Consider the following 25,929-nt stretch of genomic DNA (forward strand, 5'->3'; position numbering starts at 1 on the left):
AAAGATGAGGAATGGCTGCACCGCCATTAAGGTTTGTAGCTCAGATACTCTTCTTGCTGAGGTTATGGCCAGAAGAAAGGCTGTTTTCCAGGACAAAAACTGTACATCTGCCGATGCTGCTGGCTCAAAGGGAGGTAGTGTTAGTTTTTCCAACACGAAATTCAGGTCCCAAGTAGGTAGAGGTGGTTTCCTTGGAGGATTAATGTTTTTGATTCCCCTTAGAAACTGTCTTAGAAGAGGGTGAGAGAAGACAGGAGGATTTAGATTGTATTCTGCTGAGATTGCCGAGGCATGTATCTTGATGGAAGAGTAAGACAGGCCACTGTGGTACAATTCTGCCAAATATTCCAGTATGTATGCCATATTTATCACAGTCACATCTAGGCCCTTTGCTGTGTTCCAGGTGTGAAATCTTTTCCATTTTGCTGTATATGCCTTCCTTGTGGAAGGTCGGCGAGCTTCCATAATAATATCCCTCACTGTCTGGGATAGGTTTTCCTGAGGAGGAGTCATGGTATTCTCCAGGCAGTTAGCTGCAAGGTTTTCAGGTTGGAGTGTAGAGTCCTGAAATGGTGCTGTGTCAGTAGTAGTGGCCATAGGGGTAGAGGCCATGGTTTCGTCTGTGACAAGCTCTTTAGCAGTGGGTACCAGTGCTGCCTTGGCCAGTTTGGGGCTATCAGGATTACTCTGGGCTGCTCTGTCCTGATCTTCAGTAGAACCTTGGTCATTAGTGGAAGAGGTGGGAAAGCATACACAGTTAGAGCTTTCCAGCTGAAAGAGAGAGCGTCCACCTTCCACGCTTTTGGGTGGCATGTCCTTGAGCAGAATTTCTTCAGTTGATGATTTAGGGGGGATGCAAACAGATCTATTTCCGGCCTTCCCCATGATTGTGTGATTTGTAAGAAGATGTCTGGGTGTAGCATCCATTCGTGTGCGTCCATGGTAGTTCTGCTTAAGCTGTCTGCCAGTGTATTGTCTTTCCCTGGCATGAACTGGGACTGTAGCTGTATGTTGAGTTTCAATGCCAGTTCCCATAGGTTCATTGTCAGTCTGCAAAGAGGGTAGGAATGGGTACCTCCTTGCTTGTTTATGTACCACATAACAGTGGTGTTGTCTGTCCTTATGAGCAGGTGGCCTTGCTGAAGGAAAGGTTTGAAGGCCTCGATTGCGTGTATCACTGCCAGCAATTCCTTTTGGTTTATGTGCATGTGCAGCTCTCTTTGTGTCCATAGCCCTTGTATACATCTGTCCTCCATGTGCGCTCCCCAACCTTGGTCTGAGGCGTCCGTGGTGATGGTTTGGTTGGCTCTTGGCTTGCTGAAGGGCAGCCCGCTGTTCGACCGGCAGGCTTGAGCCCACCACAGGAATTTCTTTTGAAGGCAAGGAATGAGTGGGATCAGAGCTTCTAAGCTGTGACTGCTGAGTCCATAAACTTCTTAGGTACCATTGTAACTTCCTCATATGAAGCCTTGCTTGTGGAATCAGAAGAATGCAAGATGCCATGTAACCCAGGGCCTGCAGGATTCTCCTTGCAGTCATCTGAGTTTGTCTTGTGAGATTCTGAAAGTAAACTGGTAGCTGTTCTTGTTTTTCTTCTGTGAGAAAAGCCATCTGGGTGGTTGTGTCTAGATCTGCACCCAGAAAAGTTATTCTTTGGGATGGAACCAGTCTTGATTTGTGGATGTTGACTGTATATCCCAAGGCCTGTAACAGGTGGATGGCATAGTCCAAGTCCTTTAACAAAGTTTGCTTGCTGTCCGCTTGTATTAGGCAGTCGTCCAGATATGGGTAGATTTGAATCCCTGAAGTCTGCAGTGTGCAATTACTGATGCCAGGCATTTCGTGAATACTCTGGGCGCAGTAGATAAGCCAAAGGGCAATGCTGAGAATTGATAATGCTCTGACCCTGCAAGAAATCTGAGGTGTCTTCTGCAGCTTTGTCGAATAGGGACATGCAGGTATGCCTCCTTGAGGTCCAGAGTCACCAGCCAAGACCCCTTGCCCAGCATGGGAAAGAGTTGCTGTAGAGTCAGCATTTTGAATTTTGGCACAATGAGGTACGTGTTCAGTGCGGACAAGTCGAGAATAGGCCTCCATTGATTTTCTTTTCTTGGAACAAGGAATAATCTTGAGTAAAATCCTTGGCCTTGTTCTGAAAGAGGTACCTTTTCTATGGCTTTCATTTGCATTAAGTTGGTAATTTGTTTCAAAGCCTCTGCCCTCTGATTTGGTGGCAGGTTTGGCATGCCTTTTCTTTTTGGCAATGAGTGGAAATGGAACCTGTAACCTTTGTCTATTATTTGCAGTGTCCATGTGTCCCTTGTAATGCTGTGCCAATTTTTTGAGAATAAAGAAAGCTTTCCGCCCAAAGGTGCTTCTAATTGAGCCCTGGTCGGTGGAGTCAAAATAAAGTCATTGAGTCTGTCCTGGTGTAGCAGTTGTAGTTCCTGCACCACCTCTCTGGTTGGGAGGCTGCCACTGACGGCCTCTGTAGGAGCCTCTAGCTTGCCCTCTACCTCTGGCACGTCTATTTCTGCCTCTTTGAGATCTGTCCGAGTCCGGAAAGGACCAATTTTTAGTAGGCCAATTTCTGCTGAATCTTGGTGGTTGGACTTGCAGAAAATCTTTAACTGTTTGCACAGATTTTGCCTTTTCTTCAAATTTCTTTAAAACCTCTTGAGCCGTTGAACCAAATAATTTTTGCTTTTCCATAGGAGCATCCAAAAGCTTAGCCTTAACATGGTCTGGCAGAGATTGTTCCTTCAGCCAGGCATGCCTACGTATAACTGCACCTGTCATAGCAGATCTACATGAAGCTTCCAATGCATCATAGCCACACTGCAAGAAATGGTTACTAACCTGCTGGGAGCTATGCACCAGATCCTGAAGTGATTTACGATCAAGGGGTTCAGAAGAGGACAATTTCTTATGCAATTCATCTAGTAAATATTCTTGATACTGTATCATATGGAATTGACAGTTTAATGCCCTCATGGAAAGAGTTGCAGAAGTATACACTTTCTTACCCCATCTCTCTAATGCTCTGGACTCCCTTTCAGAGGGTAGAGGATTTTTAGCAGTGGCAGCTGCAACCCCTTTAGGGCCCTGGGAAATAGTTTCTGGATCAGCAGAGTGTGCCTTGTACAGGTGAAAATGTGAATCCGGGACCCTGTAGTACCTATCAGGTTTTGCAGGAGCTGGAGGGAGACAGTCAGGGGCAGTACAAGCATCTGAATATACATCATCAATTACATTCAAAACAGGAGGTATAGCTAAGGGCCTGTGCTGAGGTAAATGTAAAAATGTCCTTAATCTCTTTCTGGAATCAGAGAATTCCTGACCCTGCCATTGAAAATGTTCTCTCATAGTGTGTAATGTTTCTCCAAATGAAAACTCTTCAGGAGGGGAGGCCGAGGGAATAGATTCTTCAGCATCAGAATCCTCGTAGGCCGAATAAGCCTCCTCCTGGTGGTCTGACAGATAAGAGCCATCCGTGGACTCATCTGAAGACGGTGGATCAGAGGGCTCAACCCTGGGCCTTTTGTCCGGAGGTGGTTGAGAGCCCCTGCCCGGATGTGGTTGTGAGCCTCTAATTAATGAAATCAGATCCTCTGCTAGGGTAAGAATCTGACAGCTAGAAGAGGGTCTCTGAGAGGAAACTTTGTGAGGCAAATCCTTAGAAAGTTTAGCAGCCTTAGCCCTAGAGAAAGCCTTAATGGACATGGATGCAGGGGGTCTGGCTGCACCACGTGCAGGAGTAGACTTATCTACAGTAATGGTGTTGGAAGATTCCTGGACACCGGTTTCAGAAGGTAATTCAATGACCGACTCGGCCGGGGCCTCCAGGGCCGGAGTAGTCGGTTGCATGGGTTCGGTAGTAGGAAGAGCCAAGGACTCGGTTTCAGCCGAAACCGCGGCCCACGTGTGTCGGTCCTTGTCCTTCCGTTTTTTGACTAAATGCGAAGTCGGAGTCTCCGACGGCATTTTATAAGCAAAACTAGCCCCAAAAAACTCCTCTGCAAACTCCGACCGACATCTAAGAGTTCATCGGTTGAAGGAAGCACAGGCTGAACAAGCCGAAACGTCGTGGTCTGGGCCTAGGCAGGGGAGGCAGTAAGAGTGGAAATCCTTATGCGGTATTTGTTTCCCACAGGTTAAACAATTATTAACTTTATCTGACATCGGCTGAGGCAAGAAAGAGTCCCCAACGGGGTACTTAGCTTTTTTCGAAGTCTTCGGTATCTGAATCACAGGAGCTGACCGACCGGCACTTACGAACTGCTTCTGCTTCGGGCACCACGCGGCAAGAAAGACTGAGGAAGATGGCGTCGGCTGATGCTTTTATACCCCAGACGCTCTGACGTCGGGGAAAGTGCAACATCAGCCGAGGCCAGACCCAGACTTTGGAATCCGGCCGACCGAAGGGCTGCCTGAGGCAGGACAACCGCCGACCGAAGGGCTGCGTGAGGCAGGACAACCCATATGTGATGACTGCAGATGCATCCTTGAAGGACATTCAGTAGATCCCAGGGCACTTCAACAACACATAGATGTGGACATGATAATCTCATATAATAGAACCAAAATGGATCCCTCTCAGTCCAGAGAGAGAAACTGGTAAATCCTTAGGAAACAATATGATGTATAATGTCCAACAGACGTGATGGATCCAAAAACCAACAGTCGTGGTTGACAAGCAGCCAGCTGGCTGAGATGTACCAGGCTAGGGACTGGTGCATGGAAACCTGACTAAGGCAGACATGATTGCAGCTTTGGTCACAGCTGCATCAGAAAACAGCAACCAGGAGGACGAACAGACTGGCTGTGGAGATGTACCACCCTCAGTGAATGGACAGCTCAACCTTTCTGCAGAGGACTTAAAAATCCATCTGGAGCTAAAGAGACTTGAGTTGGAGGCCAGGCATTTAGAAATAGAAGCAGGTGGGAGACAGATGTCTGCAGGCTGAGGACAATGAGAAACTGCTATGCCTGGGAGCTGAGGAAAAGGAGGGGCAGAGGCAGCATGAGAGGGAGATGCTGACTCTTCGCCAGAGTCTTGGAGGTAATGGGGAAGGAAGTAAATGGACCACAGAAGCACAAAAGGTCAGTAAATTTCTTCTGCAGTTTAAATAGGGGGATAATATTGATAGTTTCATTCATACGTTTGAGAGGGCATGTAAACAGTTTGATGTTGACCAGAGGCTCGGGGGTATGGTTCCTGAACCCCTTACTCCATGGTAAAGCTGTAACTGTGTTGTCTAAACTTGCTGATTGTGAATATTTTGAATATACTGCTGTTAAAAATCACTTGTTAGAATGTTTTAAGGTAACACCTGAAACGTATAGGAAAAGGTTTCGTGAGCATAGATGCAAGGCAGATGAAAGTGTGTGTGAATATGTTGTGGAACTGAGCAGTTATTTTCATAGGTGTGTGAGTGGATGTCAGGTCACCACTTCTGAAAGGGTGGCAGACCTTTTGCTGAGGGAACAAGCCCTTAGGACTTTGCCTGAGGACATGAGGATCTGGTTAGCTGATACACAATGTGCTACTTCAAATGAGTTGGGGAAGAAAGGAGACCTACACAGGAAAGGGACCCCCTGTTACTGCTCATGGGTCTAAAGGAACCCATGGTGGGCAGCACATACTGCCCCAACAGAATCTGCCAGTAGCAGGGGAATCCACTAGTCCAGGTACATGTCCAGGACCTAGGGTTAAATGTTCTGAATGCAACCAGTGGGCCATGTGACATACAGATGTCCACGGAAACAAGGTGGGAAACAAAAGGCGAGAGAGAGCCAGTAAGTGGGAAAGACAAAATGCCAATAGTAGGTTGTCTTGAGACAACAGGGGTACCAAACTACCATCCTGCAGATGTCCTGATAGGGAAGGATTTTGATGAGGCAGTACCATGTGTTTATGAAGTTACACGCAGTCAGGCTAGGAGACAAGCATGTGGGTCTGGTAGCCTGGGGGGGACCCAGTCAGACTGCATACCTGCAGCCAGGACTGGTGAGATGGTTACTTCAGGGAGGGGGCTACTCTGTAGCAGTGAGACTGAATGCGAGCCACAGCTGCTTGTGGGTACTGATGTTCCCTTGGACAGAGTGACTGCAAAGGTTGAGGCGAGTAGTAGTACCCAGGCTGACAGTGAGGCACCACTGTCAGAGGAGGCCCCACTTCCTGTGGAAGGGAAGCTGGAAAGGGTTACAAACAGAGAGTTGAGACAGGCTCAGCTCTCAGACCCTACACTGCAAGGCCTGAGGCAAGTAGCTAGTGAGGCACCCGATTCTCAAGGGAAGGGAGATTCTGTACACTGGGACAAAGGGTTACTGTAAAGAGAGTGGACCCCTGAGGGAGGGCTAGAAGGTGAGAGAGTACAGCAGTTGGTAGTGCCTAGGGACTACCTTCTGGCTCTTCTAGCCATAGCCCATGATATTTCCTTTGCAGGTCATATGGGCACAAACCATACAAAGAGAAGTATTATACAGAACTTCTACTGGCCTGGAATTTCCAGATATGTAACAGGGTACTGCAGGACCTGTGAGCAGTGCCAAAAGGTAGGCAAGGCAGGAGACAAAGTGAAAGCTCCTTTGATGCCTTTGCCAGTGATTGAGGAGCCATTTCAGATGGTAGCTATGAATATTGTGGGGCCTCTGAGTACCCCAAGTTCCACAGGGAAAAAGTATATCCTAGTGGTAGTAGATTACGCTACACGATACCCTGAGGCAGTGGCTCTGTCCTCCATTGAGGCAGAAAAGGTGGCAAATGCTTTGTTAGAGATTTTCAGCAGGGTAGGTTTCCCCAAAAGAAATACTGACTGACAGAGGTGCCAATTTCATGTCAGACCTGCTGGCTTGTCTGTGGAAGTACTGTGGGGTGAAGCACCTGAAGACCACCCCCTACCATCCCCAGACTAATGGTCTTGTTGACAGGTTAAACTCTACAATCAAGTCCATGCTACGGGCATTTGCAGACCAGTTCAAGAGGGAGTGGGACAAATATTTGCCCCATCTGTTTGCTTACAGAGAGGTTCCCCAGGAATCCACAGGTTTTTCACCCTTTTTTGAGTTGCTGTATGGTCATAGGCTGAGTGGGACCTCTAGATTTAATTTGAGATGAGTGGGAAGGAGAATGTGAACCTCACAAGGAGTCTGTTGTGGCATATGTCCTAAACTTCAGGACAACGTTCAGGGAACTCATGGGCTTGGCCCAGGAGAACCTGGCAGAAGCCCAAGAACAGAAAAAGGTGTGGTATGACAGGAAAGCTTGAGCTAGAGAGTATGCTGTAGGAAAGCAGGTAATGGTTCTCATTCCTGCCAGACACCACAAGCTGCAAGCAGCTTGGGAGGGACCCTACAAGGTGGTAAGAAAGGTAAGTAATGTTAACTACATGGTGGAACTGCTAGACAGGGGCACAAATTGTACCATGTTAACATGATGAAACCTTACTATGATAGGGAGGTCCTTGTGCGGACCATTTGCAGTAGACTGCAGGAGGAGTTTGAGGGAGATCTGGTGACCGATCTCCTCAGGGAGGCTCGGACTGACACCTCAGTGGAAGGGGTAGCAATGTCCCAGCAGCTATCTCCTACACAAGTTCAAGAAATCCGAGCAGTGTTACAGGAGTTTGGGAACATATTGATGGGGAAACCACAGAGAACCCACCTGGTACAGCACCAGGTGGATACAGGACACCAAAGGCCTATTAGGCAGGCTCCTTATAGGGTGCCTGAGAGAGTCAAACAGACTCTGAGGGAGGAGATACAGGAAATGTTGGAACTAGGGGTAAATTCAAGAGTCCAACAGTCCTTGGGCCTCCTCAGTGGTGCTGGTGCCAAAGAAAGATGGCAGCACCAGGTTCTATGTGGACTACAGGAAATTAAATAGTCACACAGAGCAGATGCTTACCCCATGCCTAGGACAGATGAGGCCCTAGAGCAGCTGGGTGGGGCTAAGTATCTTACAACCATTGATCTTAGCAAGGGTTACCTGCAAGTGCCCTTGACTCCCAGTGCTAAAGAGAAGTCAGCCTTTGTGACTCCATTTGGCTTGTATGAGTTCACAACGATGCCCTTTAGGATAAAGAATGTCCCAGCAACTTTCCAGAGGCTGGTAGATCATATTCTAGCTGGAGCAGGAGGGTTTTCCCTTGCTTACCTAGATGATATTGCCATCTACAGCCATTCCTGCCAAGAGCACCTTCAGCACATCAAGGAGGTGCTGGGCAGACTACAGAGGGCAGGGTTGGCCATTAAGCCAAGCAAATGTCAGGTGGGTATGGCAGAGGTCTCCTACCCAGGACATAGAGTGGGGAGTGGTAAGAGCAGGCTAGAACCTGCCAAAGCAGAAACCATTCAGGCATGGCCTGCACCTGTTACCAAAAAGCAGATGAGGGCATTCTTAGGGACAACAGGGTACTACAGAAAGTTTGTCCCCAGTCACAGTACCATAGCTGCTCCCCTCACAGACCTGACAAGGAAGAGCAGGCCAGATAAGGTAATGTAGACCACAGCCTGTGAGCAGGTATTCCAGGAGCTTAAGGAAGCTTTGGGAGGACCCCCTGTGTTAGCTAGTCTGGATTACAACAAAGAACTTGTTGTGCAGGTGGATGCTTCGAACCATGGGGTAGGGGCTGCACTTAGCCAGATTTCTTCAGAGGGAGAAGAGCACCCAGTGGTTTATCTCAGTTGTAGGCTCCAAACCCAGGGAGGAATGCTATGCAGCTGCAAAAAAGGAATGTCTAGCCATAGTGTGGGCACTGCAAAAACTTCAGCCTTATCTGTATGAAAGAAAATTCACTGTAGTGGCAGATCACAACCCCTTAGCATGGTTAAACAGAACCAGCCAGCAAAATGCTAAGTTGCTAAGATGGGGCCTAGGGTTGCAAGCATATGTTATGTCAGTGCAGCACTGCAGTGGGATTAGGAATGCCAATGCAGATGGGTTCTCAAGACAGGGGAATGGGGTAAGGTATACACAGATAGACCTAACCCTCTCAAGGGTCACTTGAAAAACTAGCTTGAGTTCTCCATGGGGGGGATAGGTACAGGCTGCCAGCCTAGCCAGATAGAATTTTGTAGACAATTCTGTCACTTGTAAATATTAATGTAAGCCACAGGCTTGTTCTCTTAAATGTGAAAAGACTGCATTGGAGATTGAACTGTAAAAATGTAACAGTGCACTCTGCTGTGAGAAAGCTAAGTCAAGCATTTTATGACTGTCTTTGATGTCAAAATTCAGAGCCAATATGTCTAGAGGGAGGCATCCTGCCTATTGTTTAAGACCAGAGTTAATGGCTAGAATTTGCATATATAAATGTCCTTTATTGCTCTGGTTTCTGACCAGGTGTAAAGAATGTGAATGTAGTTTCTGTTAGCCGGGGGACACCAGAGAAGGATGTAGAATGATGTCATGTGAAACAGCTCTGTGTTATCAATTTAAAGAGAAAGAATCAGAGAGCTCTGAGCATTTGGTCTTGAGAACATCCAACATCACCAGCACTGTCTTGCTCTATATGTATGTTATTGTTATTTAAAACTGTGTTTTCTCTTACAAATAGCTAGGATTTAGGAAGATTAGACTTTTCCTGTGATGTCAGAACATTTCTATGGTATTATAAGTATTTCTCTGATCTCAGACTTCTTGACTAGCACTGTGTAGTAAGAAGTATTGTCTTGTGTTTTTATTATTTATTAACTATTTTTAAACCTTTCAACTGTGGCTGTTTTATGTAGAGTTAATTTAAGCTCTAGAGTGCACTGCATGTATATAGTGATACTGTACCAAGTCACTCTAACAAGCCTTGACTGTTCAGTCACACTTACCATTCGGGTAATAACATTACACAGTAATAATTGGACACCCTTTCAGAAGGGCCTTTGAGTAGCTGATATTAGTGGGTGGTGGCAGCTGGTACTACCTTTTAGACTGGGCAGAAAAGGGGTACAGCTGGAGAACCTGTGCCAGCTTTCCCCAGGAGTGTCTGTGTGGTTGTATACAACTCTTATCTCAAACTGTGTGTGTATGTCAGCTACTTGGGCAGGGACACGAAGCACTGGTTGGACAGAGAGGGTGCTGGAGGTTTTAGCTTGCCCACTAGGCTGAGATCTGTACCCTATTGCTGTGCCAGTGGGGCATCATATTGGGGACTTGGAGAGAAAGGGACAAAACAGCCCCAGACTGACTGTAATCTCAGTGTGCTCTTAAGAGAAATTGTACTTTACTGTGTGTGTATTTATTAACCATTCCCTATGTGGACGCACCTCAATGGTGTTAGTGGTGAGGATTGAGGCTCCTTGATTGCTGGGACAGTGCATGGCCATCACACACTGCTTCAGTTACCTTTTCAAAGAAATTAATGAGGTTAAAGAGGCAGGAGCTTCCTCTGATAAAACTAGATTGATGAGGGTCCAGGGATGAGAGATTTTCAATGTCCAAATTAATGAAGTCTGAGGTAATGCACCCCACAGCTTTACATATGAGGCTAGTGAAACTAATGGGTCTGTAGTTACCAGGGGCCATGGTTGAGCCACCCTTGTGAAATGGCATTACAATAGCCACTTTTCAGGCTTCATGAATGTAACCAATGGAGAGGCTTACATTAAAGAGGTTATGTAGGGGTTTACAAAGGCCATATTTGGCACTGATAACCAGGCAACCTGGTACTTTGTCAAGGTCCATAAATGAAGAATTCTTAATTTTTGAAAGGGCTGTCAGAACTTCTTCTTCTTTTGGCTTTTCCCAGTTAGGGGTCGCCACAGTGGATCATCTGTCCGCTCATGATTGCCAGTGGAGTTTTACGGTGTTGAGTTGCCAACCCGGCGCCCAACCTTCCACAGAAGGCACACACATGCACACACACACACCTAGAGCCAATCTGGAGTGTCCAATCCACCTACTGCATGTCTTTGGGATGTGGGAGGAAACCGGAGCACCTGGTGGAAACCCATGCGACCACAGTGAGGACATGCAGACTCCGCACCGAAGGCACCCCAGTCGAGAATCGAACTGGAGAACCTCTTGCTATGAGGCGGCAATGCTAATACTGCACCACCGTGGCCACTCCAGCTGACAGAGCTTGTTCAGTTGTAATTAAAGGGGGTAGCTGGGGATTGTGGAACCTATGGGACAGCTATAATTGTGGGTGGGTGCAATTTGCAATAAATGTGTTAGCTAGGATATTAGCTACTTCCTTTAGATCAGAGAGTGTAGTATTACTGTGGACTACCTCCAAACACTGTTAGTTCTTAATTTCTTAACATAGTTAAAGAAAGATGTGCAGTTATTTTTGGTTTTAGTGGCTATTTTAAGTTCATACTCGGAAACATATTTTGTTCTTGGTTTTAACAGAATACATTTTTATGTGAGGTCACTATACAATTACTTAGATACTGTTATTTTCTTGTGATTCATACTATGAACTCAAGCAACATGTAATATATGGCTCAGTATTTAAAAGCTGCGTGGCTGATCATGGTGCTCATGTTTATCTCCTTGACTGGTACTTATTTCTTTATGGATTTTCAGTATTCAAATGCCTTGTGAAATTTTATTTCAAAAATTCAAAGGATTACAGAACTACAGCCATTTGTAAAGCAGGGTCAAAGATCAGAATGGCCACTGGAAACTGAACTGTAATGATTTTAAAACATCCAGTTTAAAACAAACCCACTATCAGGTGTCATAAAGATAACACATATAAAGGACATAGGTATACATATTGTTGTACTGACTTGATTTTTTCTTGAACTTGCAGAGGTGGCCCCGCTTAATGACCACAGTGTCCACTACTCCATCCGACAGATGCTGTACAAAAGGAAAAATGCACTATTTCAAGCCATTTTTGTAGTGGGGCTAAATCCTTACCACACACCCTGATACAAGAACTCTGCTCCCCATATCCCTAATATCTACAATACCTCACAGATCACACCAGCTCATTGGAATATATAATGTAGCAAGGGTGGGGTGAAGGGGGCCAACTGCCCCAGATGCAAAATGTTAGAGTGCACAATTGAGTACTTGCATTTTAATCTATTTTTCTGTACTGAAATGCCAGTACAGAAAGGGACTTCAAAAAAACTGAATTTAACTGAATCACTGGTCAGACCCATTCCCTCTGGTGGTTTCATCTGGATTCCTTCCAGAAGTCTGATGTCCCATTCCTTGTAAGGCCAAAAGCACAGCCTATCCTGGGATGCCTCCTAAACAACTTGAACTAACAGGACCACATTAGTCACTTTTCAACTACAGCCTCAAAACAGGCTTTGTACCACTTCATAAAGGTGGACCATCAACCAATCCTGCAAACTACAGACCAATTAGTCTGACTAGTCTAATATGCAAAGTTATGGAACAAATTATCATGGAAATGATCAACAAAGACATAAGCAATCTTCAGACACTGGACCCAACCTAGTTTGACTTTGTCAAGGGTGCCAAACCTGGTGGACTTCTTTGAGAACATCACCAAGGCAATGGATGAGGGGGAAATGGTGCATACAACCTATCTGGATGTGGCTAAAGTATTCAATAAAATACCACACTTTGGTATAGTTGACAAACTCACTGAACTGGGCATAAACCTCTACTTAACTTGCTGAATTGCCAGCTGGCTTACAGACAGGATCCATGAAGTATGGATCAGTGATACAAAGACCACTCACCAGCGGGGAGCTCAGGGCTCCATGCTGGGACTGCTCATATTTGGCATCTACCTCTTGGAGGTAAAGGCTAATGTCAAAGGCTTTTGGCTGACCAAGTTTGCAGATGACTGCAAACTGAGAGCTATCACAGATTCCCTCATGACACAAATATCTTCCAAGAGGGTCAGACAAATGACTGGTGCCGAAGTCGTGGACTAAAACTCAATGTCAAGAAATGCATTATAATGCCTTTTGGGAAAACTGACACCCAGTCTAATTGCTCCATTGATAAGACAACCCTAACAGTTGACCCAGTAGTCAGGAATCTGGGAACATATGTAGAGAGCAATCTGGTCTTTGACTAATATGTGACCAAGGTAGTAAGAAAATCATTGTATTTCGCTCAACTTATAAGTATGGGCATGGCATCCAGATCCAAGGAAGTCATAGTGCCACTTCATTCATCTCTTATCAGACCTATAGAGTATAATGCTCCTCCTCAGGACGTACCTGACCAAACATATGCAACAGCTGGAAATGCCACAAAGTTTCCTTACCAGGAGAGTCCAGGGTATAAACACACTGTCCTATATGGATTTGCTTAAAGCTCTATCTCTCCACTATGTCTTCTACAGGTTACTGACAGGCAGTCTATGCCTGGCATACAAGGCATTCTCAGACCTAGCTCTGATGGATCTTTTGCACATCCACAAAATGAACACCATCAGAACCACTCTATCCAAGGATTTAAATTTTGCTCGTGGCATAAATAAGATATGCTAGTGAGACATACATGTCTCAGAGTATCCCCGTGCTCTGGAACACTCTCCCCATCCATGTGAAATAGTCCATCCCTAACTCTACTTAAGCATAACCTTGCCCAATGGATAGGAAAGTGGAAATTCACCCCAGGTCTGGCTCTCCTGTCTCCGATGAAAATCTGTAGGCAGTAATGCCAAAATGAACACACCCCCCATACAACCTCTAGAAACTTCTTAACATACCCCCTCCTAACAGATGTCCATGACACAAGGGGACACAATTGGGTTGGATTACAAGGCCAGGCTTATAAAGGCCCTGGTGGTTGTTATCTTTGTATATACCTATGAGAACCTGCAGGACACAAAGACAACTGCACTACTTTATTTGTGTACACAATTTATGATGCTGCTAGCCTCCAGTGAACACCTCTAAGCAGGGCATTCACAGGTTATCACATAAAATATAACAAAAGTCTAATGTTACCAATTATGGCAAATGGTCACTTCCTGCCAATCAGCTTCTTAATCAAAAGGACTACAAATTGTTCCTTCATTCGGCTTGTGATAGTGAAAACCCTCCTGCATCACAGATGTTGTACCACATGAAAAGGAATGGACTAGTTTAACCTCCTGAATGGGTTGCTGTTGCCACACAAGGCAGAAATAAAAGGATTTCAGTTAATGAATGCAAACAAAATGGACACACGCACTCACGCACGCACTCACGCACTCACTCACTCACTCACTCACTCACGCACTCACTCACTCACTCACTCACGCACTCACTCACGCACGCACTCACGCACGCACTCACTCACGCACTCACGCACTCACTCACTCACGCACTCACTCACTCACGCACTCACTCACTCACTCACTCACTCACTCACTCACTCACTCACTCACTCACTCACTCACTCACTCACTCACTCTACTGGTATGTTTAAGAATTTAAACATGACAACAACATGCTACAAGTGATGTTTTAAGAATCTGAAATACTCAAGGTTTCAGCTACAAGCCATACTGCTGAACTGGGTAAGGGTACACGTTTCTGGCCAGCATGAAGACTTTACAATGACTCATCCTTTCATTAAACTAACAGATGTAGGGAAATGTTTCTTGCTATGTAGCTGTACTACAAAAATACAACTTTCACAATCACCTGAATACAAATGCACTGCTTTTGATACACATCCCACTTTATGTCCTTCACATCAGTCTCATCTTACCTTCTTCCATTAGTTCTCCTACAAATACCTTAGAAATACCAGACATCGCTATGACCACATTTTGGGACACAGAGCACCCTGTAATTGACTGGATCAGCTGAAAGACAAAAACAGGAACAAGGTAAGCATAAACAGCAACAACTCCAAGTCAGTTGTTAAAGCTACAGTGTTTTGAAGCAATGGTTGTTCTCAGTGTTCTAGTCACACGTTCTGTGCAATTAAACTTTTGGAATACAGTCCTGAGTATCTAACCTGTGCTACTGATACAAAACAGCAAATAGAGGGATCCTCTCAATTTTTTTAACTCTTCCTCCTCCTGCAGATTTTCAACATCTCACTCCCTGAGATTCCTCCCCATCACGTTTGAGCCCTTATGCAATTCTTGCTTACCTTACACTCAATCACTAAGAAATACAGAACACTCTAGAATCTCTCAACATGCTGCTGCAAGGTCAGTGTTAGTGGCAGTATACTATTCAGTAACACCGTACCTCCCCCAGTTAAGAGAACCCGAAGGAAAGTGACACAGAAACTTAGCAACTGCAATAGCAGGCAAATCAGAGAGCATAAGGGCTTAAGTTCTGCTACAGCAGAGCACAAGATACACCACCCAACTACCCCTTCAGAAAATGTTACCACAAGAACAAAAATATGGTTAAGCCATCCAAGGCTCCACTTTGAATGGAAGCTGAAGTTGTTTGGGATATTATACACTTAAAGATCCACTTCACTTCGCAGTTACAGCACGCTTAAAGTGTTACATTACTGCCTATTTTTATTACAGCACACAAGAGTTACAGAAAATGGAAAACAAAGTCTAAACCAAACGTATCTGAAGAATTGAGAATTACAAAAGAGATAAAAGAACTGGAAGACAGATCTTTAGAAAAGGGAAGAAGCCAATTACATAGAAATACATGGAAATTGTGGTAACAATCCATGCAGAATAATGTTCAGGAGGAGGAGAGGTTTAAGGAAAGGCAGGAATTCAGCAATTTGTTTAATACTGGGCTGATTACAATTATAGAGAAAGAAAGGATATGTGACGTACAATGTATGTAAATGGAAAAAATGTTAATATGGCTTGTTTCTTTTCTGTTAATGTATTTTGCCTATGTCTTAAGTGATAATTAAATAAATGCTTTAAGAAAAAAAAACGCATACGTGTTGCTAATAGCCAAAAAGAGTTCTGTTAAATGTCTTTGGCCAAAAATGACAAGTTTAATAAAGCAGAACAACATCAGCTGTACATCTGAGATTCATGGCCAACAGAGCACCCTAGGTAGAATCTTAAGTTATAGCAGAAAATACTTTCATGTCTATTAATGAGACTACCACATTTAAAATTAAACTTTTTAGACAGCGACTTGGAAGTAAAATGTACATTCCATGATATGAATCAAAAGTTACAGCACTGCAACACCAAAGAGTTTCTAAAAAAGTTTTCTGCGTAATTCAATGGATCTACCAGAGCCTTACCCGTTTAATAGCTGCCTTTGGGAATGCTGAGCGCCGATACATTTCATACCGATTCAGTTGTTCCTCAGAGAATGAAGACACCAAAATCCTACACAGGTTAAAATAAAAGTAAATACTTCACAAATGGAGATAATTTTGCTTTTATCAAAATGTTCCTATACAGCATAAAAAAGTACAATACACTAATCACTAAAATACAAAAGTTACACACCTACCATAATTCTGGATCCTTACTGTCCTGCTCCATCTGCTTTAACTGATGGAAATTGTACATCCTTGCGGCTGATCAAAAACAGCGACTTTTCCACTTCAGAACTTCTCCAGTACTCAAGCTCCTCCCTTCTCCCATTATGCACTGCATTTGTACACTCCCTTAGACTGAATTTGCCCTACATCAAAAACAAATGCACAGAGGAGGACTTGAGAGAAGCTTCAAGGTTTAGGCCTAGCAGGTCTACCCAGGGATGGCCGTGACAGTATGGCTGGATGAAGGTGGGAGGGTTGTCTAAGTGGATGGTGTGGGAAAATGAGGATTCAGCATTATGGCAACTACATAACTTTTGTATCCTATATCATCAACTCTGGCACAGAATCCCCAGTTACTTTTCTTTCTGTGTGGCATCATGACAGGATAATCTTCAGGACAGCAGATTGACAGATGTTCTGGATCCTCACAATATGTCCAGCTTGTAGTATTTCACTGCATTGTTGACCACGTTGCTACAGCACAAATGTCATCAATGGACAGTTTTGAAAAAGGACAATTCATCTTGTAAAATGTGTCTTTGGCATGGAGTCAAGATGTCTTTTACTGGTAAAGTACATGTGTGAAATAATCAGACAACTAAATTTTGGTTGTTAGTCTCACATTAGACAAGGATACAAAAAGTTGTCAGTCTTTATGAAATGATTTGCTGCTGTGAAGATGGAAATAAAGATGTCAGTTAACATCTATATTATGTAAAATATATTCTCCTTTGTTAGTATGATTAGGAACTACGGGAAGTAAGTTGTTTGGTTCAAACCAGATTCAGATGCAACCTATGGAACAAAGGATTTCGATCTTAGAGCAGCTCTGTCTTTGGGAAAGATTAGGTATGGGGGTTACAAGAAAAGGGGTGAAGCTCTGAAATCCTTCACAAAGTAAAACAGACACTAGGAGTACAGTCTTCCATGACAATTTTTTCGAGGTACATGAAGCAGGAGTTGAGAACAGGGGTTGAGAGTAAGGGGCTTTAAAGCAAAATTCAAATATCATGGTGGAACAGGGTTCTAGATCGGTGGTCTAAGGAGGAAAATTCCTCTTAAAGTGTTGCAGACCTTCTGAGAGGCTAGGTTGGAAGAACTGAGAAATTTGTGGAAATATGAACTGGCTGCCATCTGAATTTTTATCCCAGAGTGACAAGATTAGAGCCAAACAAAGTGGCCATGAATTGTAAAATGAAAGGTATAGCTGATGAGAAATAATCCATGCCCTGATATACTGCTCAAAAGGAAAACCTCTTACATTCACTCTTGTATAGTTTTCTGGTGGAATGTTTCTGAGAGGCTGACAGAATTTGAACCACTCTATTAGAGAAGGAAAAATTATTGACCATCATCAGTACTACAGAAACCACGTAGTAGTTTGAGAGAGGTTATATCTGGGTGAGGCTGACAGAGTGGGTAAGACTGAAGATCCACTTGTGAATCTAACAGCCAGGGAGGTAATTTTAGGCGAGGTCAAAAGACGGAGAACCACACTTGCCTAGGTGAGAAAGGCACTAACAGGATGATAGAGGCCTTACACAGTGCTGCTTTCTGAAGAAACTTTGTCATAAGAGAAAGAAGAGTGAAGTACAGAGAGAGGGGAAAAAAAAGCAGAAAGGCTGGTCCCATTGGTTAAAAAATATTGTGTGCTACTGTAGAGCTCAGAGACCATTTTTGAGGCCTCAAGATGCAACAACTCAGCTTATCTGCTACAAGACTGGTCCAACTTTGAATGTGCATTACTACTAGAAAATGACAAAAAAAAATCACCCGCTGCCACACTCTCATGGCTTCTCCACATACTGAGGAGGACAGAGCTCCAGTCCTTGCTTGTTTATGTACCACAGTACCAAAGTATTGTCTGTGTGGACTGAAATCACACTCTAAGGACAACCCATAAGGCCTGCAATTCTAAGAGGTTCACCCTAATCTCACAAATATAGATTTGAAGGTGAGCTTAATGTGGTCCCTTGGACCATTCCTGTACTGAAATACTACCGCCACCCCAGAGAAGAAGCTTTCATGGTGACAAAGGTGGATGGAATGGACAGAACAAAAGCAGCAGGCTTGGACTAGGGGAGCTTATATCCACCACTACAGGTGATTTCTACAGACTAAAAAAGTGATAGAGGTTTGTGTCTAAGTAGAGGGAATCCATTGGGGAATTGATGGGTCTCATTTTACACTGACACTTTCTGGGAATTGTCTCTTGGAACAATGGGAGTCAAGGACTCATGCCATTACATGAGGATGGATCCAAACCCAAGGGGGCATCCCCTCCCTACACTGATGGATGGCAATGATCCTCTTTAAGAACTCAAATGGAGACACAGATCCTCTATAATGTCAAAGACAACCCAGGTGGAAAAGTTTCTGACCCAAAGGATGAGGAACAGACAAAATGAGCATACAGTGAAACCCCTGGTACCTGTGAGCAGGTTAGTTCCAGCACAAGATCAGATCTAATGTACTAAACACGGATAAACCTGACACCAAGAACTGAGCTGAAACAGGTTGGCACTATAGATGGCACCAAGGCCTCGGCCTCAATAGTTCTGCACCAAGACACAGTCAGCTCTGAGATGCAAGATGAATGCTGATGGATGGGATCAGACTAGTACTGACAAGAGATGCTCTGGGACCGTCTTTGGATCCATCAGTACCAAAACATGTGCCACGGGAGTAGTAGTTGAAATGGGAGTTGGTGTGCCAACCCTATCCACTCTGGAAACAGAAAGGGTTGGGAGGACACCCATGTCTAGATCAGCCTTGACAAAACCCTAATCCTTCATTCCCAATCGATGTCTACAACACTCCTGGTCAACCTGGTAGACCTAAGGGAAGAAATGGAAGGAGGTCTGAAGCTAAGAAACCTGTTTAACTCATCTCTGAAGATCTGCTGCTGGTGGATATTGGTCTGTGAGAAGACCTATCTGATTATTACAATATGCTCAGTGATCACAGCGTTTTGAGCAGATTAGAGCCAAAGGAACAACAGTTGAAGTTTGTTTTAAACTTTAAGGGCAAGAGAAGTGGAAGTTGATTGCTCAGAAGCCCTTTCCTTTTCTTCTTTCTCCCTCTCGCTGCCTCTATCCCTGTCTTTACACTTTTCTTTTTTCATTTTGCTTGTCATCAGCCACGTCTCCTGCTGTGAAAACCAGAAAGCCCTTTGAGGATAATCTTACTTTTATGCTCCATTAAGGATCTTGGACCAACTGACTAACAAACATCATCCAGAAACTGTAAATGTTCCGGTATCATGTACACAATACAAAAGTCATGTGCGTCCTGGAGTGGAATGCTGTGCCCACATTTTGAACACTTGTGAAACCCTAAAGATTTCATTAGAATAAAAAGTTAAGCAAACAGCAGTACAGGACTATGAATGAAATACCAAGTAGGTGTGAAAAGGAAACAATAGGAACGATTGCAGTATTTTAGTCAAAAAAGAGCAACTATAATACTGAGGTAGGTTTTGGCCTGACAGAGACAGAAGGGGAAATAAAGATTAATATTAGTTTGAAGTTATCTTTGAGAAAACTGTCAAATCCTAATATATAGCCGTGAAAATAGGAAAAGATTGGGAAGAAATATGAAAAAATCCTGGAAAGCAAAAACTTTTATCTGAGAACTCATGTGACTGTTGGAGGAACACGTCTTGTGTGGATGGCAGCAAACAACTGAGGGAAAGTAGTATATTATGGGAGAGGGAGGAAGGCAAGTACTAGAGAAGCTCTGAAGTGGAAAAATTGTCAGCTGTGATTCCCCACAAGGGTAGACAACCTTATCAGTTGAGGAGGATGGAGGTGGCAATACAGGATACTAAATGAAAGCCTCTCTTCTCCAAGTAAGTGACAATTTTCCTTACTATTGCCAATCTCTCGGCAGCAGCAACAGTACATCTAAGTTTTGGTAAATGGCTCGAGTTACCTGAAGGTCCAAATGGGAGAGAAATATCCAAAATCCAAGCAGACAACACCTTTGTCAAAGGACAGGAAAAATAAGGAAGGTCTTTCCCACTACCAGTGTTTTACAGATTTAAAGGCCTTCTGTTCAGTGAAGACATTGTAGCTGATCTCAAGTAACTACAAATGTGAATTACTGGATGCAGGACATCTCAACAAGAGGGCCACTATAAGCCACTCAAGTACCAGCTGCACAAACTGCTATACAGCTGTCAATGAGGCTTTTGACACATTAGCCCTTTTGACAATAAAAATAAGGGAATTACACAGTATCTATCTGCATATATAAAATATAACAACTGCATCTGCATAGAATTCTGCTATTTTTATGTTTACATGCTACTACATCAAGTATGTTACACAAAGTAATGACTATGCATTTGTGAAAAGGGACTTTATTTTTATATCTCAAATGCCCCATCCCAGTTAAATGAAAATAAATAATATACAGGATTATGCTGATCATAACCAGGGTGGCCACAGTGGTGCAGTGGTTAGTATTGCCACCTCACAGCAAGAGGTTTTTCAGTTCGATCCTCGGCTGGGGTGCCTTCTGTGCGGAGTCTGCATGTCCTCCCTGTGGTCACGTGGGTTTCCTCTGAGTGCTCTGGTTTCCTCCCACATCCCAAAGACATGCTATAGGTGGTGTGGACACTCTAAACTGGCCCTAGGTGTGAGTGCGTGCATGTGTGTGCCTTCTGTGGAAGGTTGGGCACCAGGCTGGCAACTCGACACTGTAAAACTCAACTGCCAATCATGAGGGGACAGGTGATCCACTGTGGCGACCCCTAACCGAGAAAAGCCGAAAGAAGAAGAAGATGCTGATCATAACCAGTTTATAACACGTTTAAAATGAGAAATAATGTCAAATACACATTGCAGCAAAACCATGAGAGATGAAAGAAAACACAAGAAACTGGTTATGATCATTGTAATGCTTTTTATAATACATGCAGCAGTCTGCTTATGCTCCAGAAATGAAAACGAAGCAAGCTACTTAACTTCTATAATAATAAAACCATGAAGCAGTCAAGGTAATTCAAAACTAAGCCATTACAAAATGCCAGCTGCGATGATCACGTGATGATTTTTTTGTACAAGTTTTCTTTTGTGGTGTTGATTTATTCTAATGAAGTCCTGTATTCAACAGAGGAAAAAAGCACTTCATAAAATTTATATTTATATGCTGTTTGTTTGACAGCACAAGGTGTCTTATCATCTCTAAAGCTTTTACTGTTGTCCTGTGTAGCTATCTGGGGTAGTACTATCTGTAGAGCAGTGCAAGCCTCACTAACAACAAGGCTCATATCTACAAGTGTCACTGTAACAAGCTTGTTACAGCCAGCTTCTTGCACATAAGCTGCGCTTTAACAAGGTTTGCATTTCCTTGATTTTGGAGCATAAATTAGTGTGTTTCATGTACTTCAAGTGTGTAGATATATATATATATATATATATATATATAGATAGATACAGACATAGATATATATATATATATATATATATATATATATACATACTTGTATACATACATATGTATTCACGTATATGCGAATATATGTATATACTTATGGACACACAGACATGCAGCTATCTATGAATATATTACATATAGGTCTAGTGGTTGATACATGAACTGTCATGTACTTCAGGTTTGGGAAATAAAGAAACGAGTCCCTTAATCCTGCATCCAATACATTTCACTGCAGAAAGTAGACCCCATATATTCCATTTGCCCATTTTTATGTAATTTTTATTTGGATTACTGCGTCATATACTTTTCTACAAGACTCGGTGATTACTCAGTAATTAGTAAAGAACAAGGCTTTTCACTGGTTATGCGGACTTATGAATGGTATGTCTCACACACAGTTCTGAGGTAATTTTTTAATGTTTTGGTAGTTTTCTGGTGGTGTTTTAATACTGTTGTGAGGGTTATATTAATATTTGTTGGAATTGCAGTTTAGTGTTTTGTGTTAGTTTTATGTGCTTTAGTTTTTTTTTTCCTCATTTCAGGTCTGTTTTGCTGCTGATACCACTCTCTAACTGTTTTGGTGTGCTTAGTCTTTTAATTTTAATATGCATTGGTGTATTATCAGTTTACTTTAACTTCTTCAATCTAGGCAGCTCAGATTTAGGCTTCGAATTTCTGTGTGTGTTTGTGCGGGTGAGTGTGTGTGTGTGTGCAGTACGTGTATGTTTTTAGTGAATGGTGACAAGCTACAGTGACTGATGACAACCAGAGTGGTTATAAATGTCTGAACCACGGACAGAGTGGTGATATACTAGACGGGGTGCCCTGCAAAGAGTGGCGATAATGTGTACATACGAGTATACACTCTGTCATTTACTCATATAAAAAATCTCAGAAGATAGATGAAACCTGCATGACCATCAAAATATCAAAAAAATAAAAAAGAAACCCTGATTTCCCTCTCCCCACAGTTTGTGATCTCAAACAGAAAAAAAGCCAGCAATGTGCGAACAGCTGATTTTCAATCATCTACAGAAACTTTTTTTTTTCTGTACGATGAATGTACGATTTGACCACCTAAATGGTAGAGATACACAAACACATGCATATACATTTTCTGCCATACAAATGTTTTTATCATATCTATTTACCAGTGTTCAGTGTTGACTAAAAATATACATCCACAATATACACATATTTATACATATTTACTAAACTGGTCACACACACATTTTGCTGACTGGTAGTAGAGAAAAGTCAAATAAAAAAATCACAACTTGCCAGAATACATGCTATCAATATACTCAATGTCACTGGTTATGGAAAAACTAGACCCAGCTCCAATTCCAATACCAGCACAATACTGGATGTATTAAAAATAAAATATTACAAGTACTGCCCAAGTCAATCAGTGAACATGGTCCCATCTTTTTTTCCAGGATACTTAAAATTGTTATCTGTGTGGAGATGTTACTTACCATGCGAGTCACTGACTCCTCAGAGTCCATTCTGTCAACAGAATTACAACACACAGACTGGAATCTGCTGTATATGTGCACTGACCCTACCCACCAACTCAACATTTTATAGTCTTAATCAACCCTATTCAGGACAGATTATACACACGCCGAAGAAAGGCTCAAGGAAAACACCACCATGGATAACACCAGAACAAGGATCCTAGCCCCATTCTACATTAAACCAATTGGAAAACCTCACAGAAAAAAAAAAAACATATTTACCACTCCAGCCACTCCACATGGCAACTTGAGCCTGTAATGAAAATCTACAGTATAACACTATAAAGTCCATCCCACTCGATCACAAACATGCTGTGATAATACTACATGCCAATATCCCTTCCCCTTCCGCAGATGACATTTGACCAGTCACAAAGATTTGTCTCTTGGCCAAGAAATGTGCATGAACACTAGAATAAATACAAAAGTATGACATTCTCTCTGTCTCCCTCATTAACATGGATTCCACTCCCAAGTCAGGACAGCTTTTGGAACTGCTAACCACCCAATTCTACTACTGATAACACTTACCTGCAGATCTGCTAATGAAGCCATTCAATGGACAGTCAGCTATCTTAATGGCAGACCTGGCAGACTTGTACGCAGCTGACGGAACATGGTTGTTAAAGGCAATGTTCAGAAATAAGGGTTATTACCAAAGGTGATCCACAAGGATCAGGATACGGCCCTTTACTGTTTTCACTATTCACAAATGACCGCCCCTTGGCTCTGCAACGAACAAATGGCATATTATATGCAGCTGTTACAGTACTTACTAGACCACAAAAATCACCCCAGACACTTGGGAAAGCACTACAAAAGGACTTCAACTTACTGTTGCTAAGCCAGTTCTTGGAGAGCAGTAATTGTGTAATATACAGTGATATGATTCGATATCCTACAATGCTGAGCCAGTACCCAAAGCATACCCATTAAAGACCCAACAAGAACGTCTTTATCGGGGGCTTAGCAAGAAAACTACTGAGGTATAACCATAGACCAGAATCATTCTTACTCACACAATCAAGCACAGGTAGTAAGGTACTAGCTTAGCTAAAAGTCTCTTACATAACAGTCCATGTGGATTACTGAACTTAGATGAACAATAGCTAGAAAAAAAATGTACTGGCTCTCAGATATGAATACCTGTAATATCCATTCAAAACACCTCCATAACACAGACTATCAAAGACAAAATGCGAAGGTTTATTAATCTAGCCCCTGACAGAGAAAACCACTGTGTTACACTACACAAAATAAAGTGGTTCCCAACTACACCAGGGCTCAAGTCTTTTTTTAAACACTTACTGAATTATCACTTGTGACACTGGCAAATTTACATTTACGTAAAAGTAATCAAGCTGTACTAACAAGTTCAAACAGGGTTCAAGTCTTATTTAAAACAATAATCGTAAAGTAAACGTTTACATAAAAACTACAGTTCACCCATGAAAAACAAACTTCACAGAAGAAATCCTTCTTACTGTTGCAACATAGGATCATAGGAAGTTACTAGGCTAAGGGCCCTAGGGCCCTTGCAAGCCTAGCCAAGTTCTATCCTTATTTCCACGATTAGCACCTAATGCCAGTGTTCAAGAGGGGCAAAGGTTGAACCCCTGGGGTGAATTTATGGCTACCCATCCAATCGTCCAGAGTGCATTTGAAGAGAGCCAAGGAGGTGCTCTGTATGACGTGATGTGGAAGTCTGTTCCAAAGGTGTGGCAACCTCTGGGAGACGAATCTGTCCCTCCAGCAGGTTCTATTAATGTCACATACCAGGTTAAGGTCTTTAGAGCGAGTAACCCGTATACCACTTGACATGTGGATATGTAGCATTTCCAAAAATGCAATAAACAAAAAAAAAAACACTGTGAAGAGGACAAAACCGCACCGGACAGCCGAGATATTCTATCAGATTTTCAAAAAAGCAGGGTCAGAGATTGTTTCTGAGTAGTCTGTATGAAACAGAATAAAGTGACAGTGATTTCAGATGACCCACATAGGACAGATGCTGAAGACCCTAAATTTTCCTTGTGAGAAACCTTTGTGGTCTCTCCAATTGCTGCAGCTGCTTGGAAAGGTACATACCAAAAGGGGCATTGTACTCCAATATTAGCCCGATGAGGGAAGAGTACAAGGAGGTTATAACCTATTAACAGAAAGGAATACAGCTCCAAATACCATAATAACCAACACTGATTTCTCTAACCCACAGAAAAAACTACGGCTATTGCCCCATAAATAGTGTAAATACCTCTCACTAGAAATGTCATACGTTTACAAGTTTGTTTACCATAGATATATCAGTTACTGTAATTGTAAATACTGTAAATTGCCCTAGGTTTCTTTAAACAGTACCCATAATTATCACCAGAGGTTACTTTGCATCACAGAAACCATGAAGTGCTACTTCTGGGTTTATAAATTACTGACGTATGTTTACTAAAATATACAGCAGGTTTTTCTTAGTTTAGGGTACAACACTGAAATATAAAGTTGCAGTTCACTATTTTTTCTTCTTGCGTCAATGTTAAGTCATATATTTCTTGGAGACTGGTTAGTAAACCATAGGCTATGCAACAGATTACTTGTATGTCTATAAAT

General features: G+C 42.9%; 1 protein-coding gene across 6 annotated transcripts in view; it reads right to left on the reverse strand.

Annotated features, from left to right (window-relative positions):
• The window catches only part of TAF11 (TATA-box binding protein associated factor 11), a 310,240-nt gene that overhangs the window by 90,971 nt on the left and 193,340 nt on the right, over positions 1 to 25,929 (reverse strand). For all 6 annotated transcript variants that reach the window (XM_044076565.1, XM_044076566.1, XM_044076564.1 and 3 more), the window contains 2 exons: positions 16,118 to 16,205; positions 14,639 to 14,735 (listed from right to left, as the gene is read on the reverse strand). In XM_044076565.1, coding sequence (XP_043932500.1) covers positions 14,639 to 14,735; positions 16,118 to 16,205 — 185 coding nt within the window. The remainder of the gene's footprint in view (positions 1 to 14,638; positions 14,736 to 16,117; positions 16,206 to 25,929) is intronic.

The sequence above is a fragment of the Protopterus annectens genome, chromosome 7.part0 (genome assembly GCF_019279795.1).
Source record: "Protopterus annectens isolate FY-2018-M chromosome 7.part0, PAN1.0, whole genome shotgun sequence".
In the NCBI taxonomy this organism is placed as follows: domain Eukaryota; kingdom Metazoa; phylum Chordata; order Ceratodontiformes; family Protopteridae; genus Protopterus; species Protopterus annectens.